Genomic DNA, 9,872 nt, shown 5'->3' on the forward strand with positions numbered 1-9,872 from the left:
TTCCCTGACTGCTACACAGAAAACCCTTATCACTCTCTATCCTACTTTTCTCTGTAGCACTTAATCACCAACTGACATATCATATACATTCATTCGATTTTTGTCTACAGACAGGAACACTGATTTCTAGAATAGGCCCTCACTGTTTATTGGTGAATGAATGGAGTAAATTAATGGTGACTCCATTCTGGGCCAGCAGTAGTGCTAGGGCTGGGGACAGAAACAGATAATCATTAGACTGGAAATTAGTGGAACAAACAATGAAGAGGTTTCTTAAGCGCAGTTGGTGAGGCTATAGCAACTAACAATAAACTCTGAGTCAGTTTAAATCTCCAGGCCAACAGTGGGATTTGTTGGAGCTGACAAATGGGTATGTGGGGATTCATTATGCTATTTTCTCCACTATATATATATGTTTGAAATTTTCTATAATGAAAGTTTTTCTTTTTTTAATCTTCAGATAAATTACAGCTCAGAATCTTATCACTAAAATAGATCAATCCTTAGGGGTGCTTTTAGAGACATTGTGGAGACTGGAAGAGTTCGTGTCAATTTCAGCTGTTGGTTTACCAGCACTTTGAAGGACAATGGGATTAATGGTAACCAGCACAGGTTCACTAAATAGGCGTATACCAATCTAACCTCATTCCATTTTAATTTAAGGGTTAAGGATCTGACTTACCAGGGGGATGTAGTAGATAATATCCCTGGATTTCAAGTTATTTGGAGGCCCACAAGTTATTTGGAAAGGCTGGCTTTGTTTTACACAAAATTAGGGTAAAGAGCTTTGTCCTAGAGTTAACAGACTGGGTTTGATTCTTGTTCTATTCCTTTCTAGCTGTGCATTTAGTGTTGTTACTTCATCTCTCTGAGACTTAATTTTTCTTATCAGTAAAGTAAAGGTAATATTTACCTCCTAGTGTTGCTGGGAGGAAGAATAAGAATATATACTAAGGTACCTTAACACAGTATCTGCCACATTCCATCTGCAGGCAAGATGAAGATGAGGGGGAAGTGACAGGAAATAGCCCAAATCAACAGCCATAATAGTCTCCATTTATACAGAGCTACTGCAGGCTCGTAATTCCGTTATTAAGGTCAGGGGAAAGTTGCAGGAAAGGTCTGAAATAACAGCCTGTGTTCTACCATGAGCCTAAGGGAGGATGCCTCCAGTAATGGAGATTACTCATGGTACCACCTAAAGAGAAATTCTACCAACCAGAGACGTCCAGCCGCCGAGTTCAGTACTATATGAAATTCTGTACCGACCTTGCTGTCGCTAGAAGTGTTGAAGCAGACGCTGAAAATTGTACAAAGGGCAATTTCCTACAACAGAGGAAGTCTGAACTATTAATTTTGGATGCCTTTTCAATTCTAATATTCCAAATCTCTGTGATCGATGAACAAGGCTTGAGTCTCTCAGATAAACACCTCATTTTCCCTTACCCGAAGCAGAGCTTCTGAGTTCAGGTCTGAAAGTCTAGCCCGCTGGTAACCTGCTATTTTTAAGAATAAGTTAGGTACAGATTGTCTCTTCCAGGGAAGACTGAGTTAAGATATTGATCAAGAGACGATTACGGAGTCTCCCTGTGGCTTCCGCCAGATGGCGCTCTGGGACTAACTGCAAGATCAACTTCCTCTTCCCCTAATTCTTCCCGGTACCGGGGCCCCGCTCCGGGCGGAGGAACACAGGGCTGGGGCCCGCCAGCTTCCCCCTGGGGTTCCCCGGCTTCCAAAGTGGCCAAGCATTAGGTGTAGCATAAGCCAAGTAGCAGAGGGGGCTGCCAGCCGTCTGGGACAGGCCTGGGTGGGTGAGAAGACTGGAGCCGGCTTGATCAGAGGATCCCTCAGCTAGCTGGTCCCCAGGCCAGAACTCTTACCTGACTGTCATCCACAGCCTGGCTTCCCGCTCTACGCGAATATTTCCCCTCCAAGGGGCGCGCCTGACTCACTCCCGATTGGCTGCGTGAGGGCGGTAGTTAAACTTTCAGCCAGTGAAAAGGGGCATGGAGAGTGACGCACGGAAACGTCACGGGAATTCCCCCCTCCCGGGGGCGGAAAAGGGGCTTTCCCGGCTGGAGTCCTAGTGGCTGGACAGGTGTCGCGACCGGTCCGAGGTGGGTCAGGCCGGGAGAGCATCTGGAGCCGGAGCCGCGGCAGCGGTGAGTGGCCGGGTTCAGACCCTTGGGGGGGCGGGGGGGAAGGGCGGGAGGCGGGCCCTTAGCTGACCGAGCCCCAGGGCTGGAGAGCGGCATATTGCACACTCACAGAGAGCACACACACAAACAAAACACAAGGATACACATCGATATCCTTGTACAAAGACACACACGCGGGCCATATGTACACCTACACGTATGCCGGTGCGTGCACAGCATCGTCCGTGCACTCTGACTCGCTCACCCACGCATAGATGCCTGGACCTACACCATTCACGCACAAACTCAAATATATGTTCACCTGTGCCCTTACCTACATGCTCAGACATGTATCCACACTGAGAAGTTTAAGGACGCTCACCTGTACACGCATGTTCACGCCACGCACACACAACATGCAAGCACATGGGTCGAAACACACTTGTATACCTGAGGTGCAGACACACTCATGTATTATACGAGGCTATGGGACTGGGGAGGGGAGTCTGGGTACCCAAACAGGTGCGATGTAGGAATCAACGGCTGTTGAGGTGTATCGGGGAAAAGGAATAGAGGAGCCCATCCCAAGGAGGAGACATGTTTCCTTCCCCACCCCCGCCCCGTGGCCCCAGAGACCAGTTCTCGAGGCAGAACACCGGGGCCCCCAGTGGGAAGAGCCCCCACCTACAGGACTTCGGGGAGGAGGACTTCCTACAGGAGGAATGTCCCCCCAAAAGCCCCCGGGGTGAATCAGCCGTGGCCTCCGTCGGGGTAGAAAATCCCAGGGTTGCTCCAGGACGGGGGAGGGGAAGGGGAAGGGGGAAGGCGGGCCTGGCCCCGGACTAAGCCTCCCCAGCCTTGAAAGACACTCCTGTCCCCGGCCCCGGCCCTGGAGGGAGGAGAGAGGCGCCCCCCAAACCCCGCGGGGCCCTCCCGGCGTCTGGTTGCCCCTCTGCTTTCACAGACACTGCGGACGCCCGCAGGCCAGCAAAGACCTATCTCCCATCCCGCCTCGGGGGCGTGGCCAGTGGCGTCATTTCCAGGCCCGCCCCCTCCGGCCCCGCCTCCCCCTGGTATTTTCGGGACTTTCCTAAGCTGTTCTAACTTTCCTGCCCCTTCCCCGGCCCAGCCCAGCTCCGGATCTCGCCCTCCACCGGATCTTGCCCGCCACGCCCGGACGGGTGGCTGGAAGAGATCGGACCCTCCCCCAAATCTGGGCCCCTCTACGAACTCCGGTCCTGATCTCTCTCTCCCTCCTCCCACTTCTCCCCACCTAAGGCGGGCGCCTGAAACTCTGGGAAACAGAACCCGGCCGGAGCCACGGGACAGAGCCGGGCCTAGCCCAGAGACATGGACAGTTGCTACAACCCAGTGAGTCACGCCGCCTGGCCCCAAAGCCAGCCGGCTGCCCCCTGTGCCTGTCTGCTTGTCTGCCTATCTGTCCGAATCCCCTTTACTCCCCTACGCCTGTAATGTCCTCAGGTTATCGCAGCCTGTCTATCAGTCAGTCTGTCTGTCTGCAAACTGCTTCCAATAGGAGTTTCTTATGGGCCTGGGGAGGAAAAGGAGTGATTATTAAGAGCTTAGAGAGAGCTGAGAGGTGGAGGACTCTGGGGATGGCTCAGAATCAGCTGCCACCCCAGTCTGTCTCCAAACCAGGGTCTGGATGGCATCATTGAATATGATGATTTCAAATTCAACCCATCCATTGTGGAGCCCAAGGAGCCGACCCCAGAGACAGGTTAGTAAGTCCCCTGACCTCCCCTTGTCTTGGAGGGCGGGGAGGTAGGAGCATGTGCCCTCTGCCTTGGGAATGGGCTCAGAGGTCCTGGCTCAGCAAGGCCCCTCTGTCCCCAGCTGATGGCCCCTACCTCGTGATTGTGGAACAGCCTAAGCAGGTGAGTGAGTGGAAGGGATGGTTGTGGGATGGCTTCAGCTTTAGGGGCAAGCTGGGTAGTTGTAGCTGGGTGGCCACAGGGAGAGTCACTGACCACAGACCCACTTCATTGTTGGGATAGGTGGCTGCTGATGATCACAGTGGTGTGGTTGTGATTCAGGATAGACACGTCCAGTCATTATGGTCACTGCTGGTTGGGGATGTGGCTGGCTGAGGGATGGGGGGGGTCTCTCCTCGTCAAAGTGTCACTCTGCCTTGGCACCTTCAGCGGGGCTTCCGATTTCGATATGGCTGTGAAGGCCCTTCCCATGGAGGACTGCCAGGTGCCTCCAGCGAAAAGGGCCGGAAGACTTATCCCACTGTCAAGGTGAGCCAGGATGGTGCTGGAGGGTGGGCTAGTGGACAGTGTGTCCATGGGCATTACTGACAGCCATTGCCTCTCGCAGATCTGTAACTATGAGGGACCGGCCAAGATTGAGGTGGACCTGGTAACACACAGTGACCCGCCTCGTGCTCACGCCCACAGCCTCGTGGGCAAACAATGCTCGGAGCTGGGGGTCTGCGCGGTGTCTGTGGGGCCCAAGGACATGACTGCCCAGTAGGTGCCCCCTCCCTACCCTTGGCTCCCACTTGCTAGTCCTAGGCCCCAGCCCAACTCTGTGAGCTTAACATCTGACCAGGGGAAGACACTCTGGTTGGCCCCAGAACCCACACCCCAAGTAAAAACTAGAAAAGCTTCCTAGAGGAAGTAGGGCTGAGCTGAGCCCTGGCAGTGGGAGGGTGCCTCAGGAGGAAAGAATTACCTGCAAGGCCTCTGACTCCTCCCCTCCCCCACCCAGATTTAACAACCTGGGCGTCCTGCATGTGACCAAGAAGAACATGATGGAGATTATGATACAAAAACTTCAGAGGCAACGACTACGCTCCAGGCCCCATGGCCTTACGGGTATGGGGAAGATGGAGGGAGTCGTGGGAGGTGGTCACGGAAGGAGTAGAAAAGAGGGAGTCCAGGGGTCACATGTATGCCCACTGCCCAGAGGCCGAGCGTCGGGAACTGGAGCAGGAGGCCAAGGAGCTGAAGAAGGTGATGGATCTGAGCATTGTGCGGCTGCGCTTTTCTGCCTTCCTTCGAGCCAGCGATGGCTCCTTCTCCCTGCCCCTGAAGCCAGTTATCTCCCAGCCCATCCACGACAGCAGTGAGTATCCAGAGGGAGCATGGAGGGGAACCCCAAACTGTGAAGTCAGATAGGCCTGGGTTTGGACTTGGCCTCCCCCATGTATGAGCTGATTGATCTTAACCAAGTAATTTCCCCTCTCTGACAATGGCTTTCCTCTTGAGTAAATGAAGATACTAGCAGTTCCAGTACTTTTTGGGGTTGTTCAGATGATACAAAGCACCCAGCTCTAGAATTGGGACCACGGCTATTACATCATCTCAAGTAATTGATATCACATCCCCACAGAGTCTCCGGGAGCCTCCAACCTGAAAATTTCTCGAATGGACAAGACAGCTGGCTCCGTGCGGGGTGGAGACGAGGTTTATCTGCTTTGTGACAAGGTGCAGAAAGGTGAGGCTGGAGCCCAGGCTGGGAGCTAGGGACATTGGGTGTCAAGCTTGGGGACCCGGACAGCCTCAGGACAAATGGCCCTGGGGATTCTACTAGGAGCTGTGGCCAAACTTCAATTTTCTCTGTAGATGACATTGAGGTTCGGTTTTACGAGGATGATGAGAATGGATGGCAGGCCTTTGGGGACTTCTCTCCCACAGATGTTCATAAACAGGTATCCTAGGGCCGGGGCTGGGCCTGGGCCTGGGCCTGAACTAGGCCAAGGCCTCAGTGACATCTTATGCCCTCCTTTCCTCCAGTATGCCATTGTGTTCCGGACACCTCCCTATCACAAAATGAAGATTGATCGTCCTGTAACAGTTTTCCTGCAACTGAAACGCAAGCGTGGGGGGGATGTCTCTGACTCCAAACAGTTCACCTATTACCCTCTGGTGGAAGGTGGAGCTGGGCTGAAGATCCCAGGGGGGCTGGAGGGTAGGGGCTGGGTTGGAGGGTCCCAAGAACTAGAACAGGGGACCCATTAGTCAAATCAGGAGTAGGGAAGGTCCCAGGAAGAGGTGGTCCTAGGAGACTGCCTGAGGGCTTTTGGGGGAAAGGCCATTACCAAATGTGGAACCGGGCTCTGGAGGTCTTAGTGGGGTGGGGTGAGTTGGGGTTTTAACATCTCATTTCCCTCTGTCCCCAGACAAAGAGGAGGTGCAACGGAAGCGGAGGAAAGCCTTGCCCACCTTCTCCCAGCCCTTTGGGGGTGGCTCCCACATGGGTGGAGGCTCTGGGGGCTCGGCTGGAGGTTATGGAGGAGCTGGAGGAGGAGGTGAGGGGGTACTGGTGGCAGCAAGGGGGACAGAGGGGAGAGAGGAGTAAGTGGGAGGAAAGTTGTGGGGGAAGAAATCTGGGAGAGCCCTTCTGGTGCCCTCTCCCAACAGTCCTGCCTGTATCCACAGGTGGCAGCCTCGGCTTTTTCCCCTCCTCCTTGGCCTATAGCCCCTACCAGTCCGGTGCGGCCCCCATGGGCTGCTATCCGGGAGGCGGGGGCGGAGCGCAGATGGCCGTCGGGGCGCCTAGCGTGGGTGCTGGGGAGGAAGCAGCAGAGCCGGGCGACCCCTCTGGCAGCCCCCAGCGCGAACAGCAGGCCCCAGAGCTGCTGCATCGAGGTATGGCCTCGGGAATCCGGGTTGTCGGGAAGCTGGGAGTGGGTAGCTAGCCCGCGCCCACACCCACGCCCCCTGTCGCCTCCAGCCCAAGAATACAACGCGCGCCTGTTCGGCCTGGCGCAGCGCAGCGCCCGAGCCTTGCTCGACTACGGCGTCACGGCGGACGCGCGCGCGCTGCTGGCGGGACAGCGCCACCTGCTGACGGCGCAGGACGAGAACGGAGACACGTAGGTGGGCGGGAGGGGGTGCGGTCCCGAGCTCGGCGCCCTTGACAGGGGTGTGGGGCGGGAAAAGGACCTGTAAAGAAAAGAGCCAGGGCCGCGGCGTTGGACAGACTCGGTTTCAAGTCCAGCCTCGCCATGCACTAGTTCTGTTCAAGATACTTAATCTCTGCAGACTTCAGTTTTGTTGGCTGTTACAGGGGCAGAGTAATAGCACGTACTTACCCCAAAAGGTGCTCAGAAGGATTAAGTTCAGGTGCAGTGATGCCCTTGGAGATGTCTGGGCTGGACAGGGCCCAGCGAGGAAGATTATGGAGGTGGTGGGGTTTTGAGGGTAGAGGATGCTCTGAGTGGCTGGGCTTGCTAAGCCAGAGTCTCACTCCCCAACCCCAGGCCGCTGCATTTGGCCATTATCCACGGGCAAACCAGCGTCATTGAGCAGATAGCCCACGTCATCTACCACGCCCGACACCTCGGCGTTGTTAACCTCACTAACCACCTGCACCAGGTGAGGGGCATCTACTGGTGAGGGGGGTAGGGGTTAGAAGTCAGGTGAGTCTAGGCCAGGAGCAGGCCTGGCTCACTCTGCGTGCCTCCCCAGACGCCCCTGCACCTGGCAGTGATAACGGGGCAGACGAGTGTGGTGAGCTTCCTGCTGCAAGTGGGCGCAGATCCGTCACTGCTGGATCGTCATGGAGATTCAGCAGTGCATCTGGCCCTCCGTACAGGTGCCAGCACCCCCAACCTGCTGCGTGCCCTGCTTCAGAGTGGGGTTCCCACCATGCCCCAACTGTTGCACATGCCAGACTTCGAAGGTGAGCTCATCACCTCATCTGGTCCAGCAGGCAAGGGTGGTGGGGACCAGGGAGGGTACTGGTGAGTGCCTAGAGTGGACATGAGGTGTCGAGGTCAGCTGGTCAAGGGACCACATTGGGGGCATAGCTGCAGGCTGAGTATCCTGTATCACTAGGGCTGTACCCAGTACACCTGGCGGTCCGTGCCCGAAGCCCCGAGTGCTTGGATCTGCTGGTGGACAGCGGGGCTGACGTGGAGGCTGCAGAGCGGCAGGGGGGCAGAACAGCCCTGCATCTAGCCACTGAGATGGAGGAACTGGGGTTGGTCACCCATCTGGTCACCAAGGTGGGACTGAGGATTGTGGAAGGCATGGGGCCAAGGGTTGTGGAAGGACCAAGGATGGTAAAGTTGTAGGGTGAGGGGCAGCCAATCAGTCTGTGCTGTGATCAACCACCCCTTGCACCCCACAGCTCCGTGCCAACGTGAATGCCCGCACCTTTGCGGGAAACACACCCCTACACCTGGCAGCTGGATTAGGCTCCCCGACCCTCACCCGCCTCCTCCTGAAGGCTGGTCAGTCTCACCCTCAGGGGCATATGGGGGTTGGCAGAAGGAAAAGGGATGCCTCCCAGTCCCACAACTTTGCAGTCCTTAATGTGGGCTCCTATTGTACCTCCCTATGACTACCTCCCTCTCCCAGGTGCTGACATCCACGCAGAGAACGAGGAGCCTCTATGCCCACTGCCTTCGCCCCCAACCTCTGGTAGTGACTCAGATTCCGAGGGCCCTGAGAGGGACACCCGAGGCAGCTTCCGGGGCCACACACCTCTTGACCTCACTCGCAGCAGCAAGGTACGGCCAGCCTGGGAATAGAAATACCAGGGAATGGAGCAGCTGGGCTTATAGATGGGGTCCTGAGTATCTGGTACCTGCGCTTAAGGACTGCAATGGTGGGTAGTCAAGGCTGAGGCTGTCTCCCCAGGTGAAGACCTTGCTGCTAAATGCTGCTCAGGACACCATGGCGCCCCCGCTGACCCCACCTAGCCCTGCAGGTGAGCTCTCCCCACCCATTGCCAGACCCCAGAACCCAGACCCCTGCTTATAGAGGTCTCTTCTTCTCCAGGGCCCCTGAAGGAGGTCTCCCTTTCTCATCCCCGTCCTCTGTAAATTGCCCCATTGGCCCTGCCTGCCTTGTCTGTCAGGTTACCAGGGGAGAAAGGTGGTATCCCAGTGTCTGTGCTTGATATGTTTATGTTTGTGTCCCCCTCAGGGCCAGAGCTGCCACTCGAGGATACGGTCCTACAGAACCTGGAGCATCTGCTAGACGGGCCAGGAGCCCAGGGCAGCTGGGCAGCGCTGGCAGAACGGCTGGGGCTGCGCAGCCTGGTGGACACATATCGAAAGACAGCTTCACCCAGCGGCAGCCTCCTGCGCAGTTACAAGGTCAGTCGGTCCCTATCCTGTGCTCCACGCCCCAGCTTCCCTTCCCCATTCTCAGATCCCTGGTGCTTCATTGGCTCCAGGGCTCCTGACCCCACACCCTAATGATAACTAAGGTCTCATGCCTTTCTTTTCCTTCTCCTCAGTTGGCCGGTGGGGACTTGGCGGGCCTGCTGGATGCCCTGTCTGACATGGGCCTGGAGGAGGGAGTGAGGCTGCTGAGGGGTCCTGAGACCCGAGAAAAGCTGCCCAGCACAGGTAAAGGGATCCGGTCCTACCTGGAAGGTGGATCTGGGCCTGGAGGGTAGGAGGCCTAAGGCCTTGATTCTTCCCTATGCCCTTCCCCATGTCCACTTCCCCAGCAGAGGTGAAGGAGGACAGTGCTTATGGGAGCCAGTCGGTGGAACAGGAAGCAGAGAAGCTGGGCCCACCTCCTGAGCCACCAGGAGGGCTCTGCCACGGGCACCCCCAGCCTCAGGTGCACTGATGCCGCCCACCCACCAGCCCTTTTTCTGGGCCCCTCTGTACAGTGTCCCTGCCTATTCCAGTTCTTATTTAACACCCCACGCCCATCCCTCAGTTGGGGCAAATAAAAGATTCTCATGGGAAAAGGAGGGGGCCTGGCCTCTCTCTAACTTAAAGCAGCTCCTGTTGTGACT

The 9,872-nt window shown here is 56.2% G+C and overlaps 1 protein-coding gene and 1 long non-coding RNA gene across 5 annotated transcripts in view; one reads left to right on the forward strand and one right to left on the reverse strand.

The window, feature by feature from the left end:
- Positions 1-1,967, reverse strand: part of LOC135321834 (uncharacterized) — a 34,852-nt gene extending 32,885 nt beyond the window's left edge. Inside the window, exon 1 of the long non-coding RNA XR_010381978.1 lies at positions 1,881-1,967. This is a non-coding gene — a long non-coding RNA (uncharacterized LOC135321834). The remainder of the gene's footprint in view (positions 1-1,880) is intronic.
- Positions 1,712-9,854, forward strand: NFKB2 (nuclear factor kappa B subunit 2). Of its 4 annotated transcripts, none has more exons than XM_031461657.2 (23): positions 1,732-2,162; positions 3,417-3,509; positions 3,798-3,879; positions 3,996-4,036; positions 4,304-4,402; positions 4,482-4,633; positions 4,875-4,981; positions 5,073-5,231; positions 5,499-5,603; positions 5,732-5,817; positions 5,903-6,041; positions 6,289-6,417; positions 6,548-6,757; positions 6,843-6,984; positions 7,372-7,486; positions 7,580-7,793; positions 7,949-8,118; positions 8,244-8,346; positions 8,474-8,625; positions 8,756-8,825; positions 9,044-9,216; positions 9,360-9,471; positions 9,576-9,854. In XM_031461657.2, exons 2-23 carry the CDS (start codon positions 3,489-3,491, stop codon positions 9,698-9,700), a joined length of 2,706 nt encoding a protein of 901 aa, XP_031317517.1. In that variant the 5' UTR covers positions 1,732-2,162; positions 3,417-3,488; the 3' UTR covers positions 9,701-9,854. The 4 variants fall into 4 exon arrangements, with proteins under 4 accessions (XP_064344435.1, XP_031317517.1, XP_010972792.1 ...); XM_010974490.3 differs by having other exon boundaries at positions 1,743-2,162; positions 9,579-9,854; XM_010974489.3 differs by lacking the exon at positions 1,732-2,162 and having other exon boundaries at positions 3,224-3,509.
- The last annotated feature ends 18 nt before the right edge of the window (positions 9,855-9,872 follow it).

This window comes from Camelus dromedarius, chromosome 8, assembly GCF_036321535.1.
Source record: "Camelus dromedarius isolate mCamDro1 chromosome 8, mCamDro1.pat, whole genome shotgun sequence".
Classification (NCBI taxonomy): Eukaryota; Metazoa; Chordata; class Mammalia; order Artiodactyla; family Camelidae; genus Camelus; species Camelus dromedarius.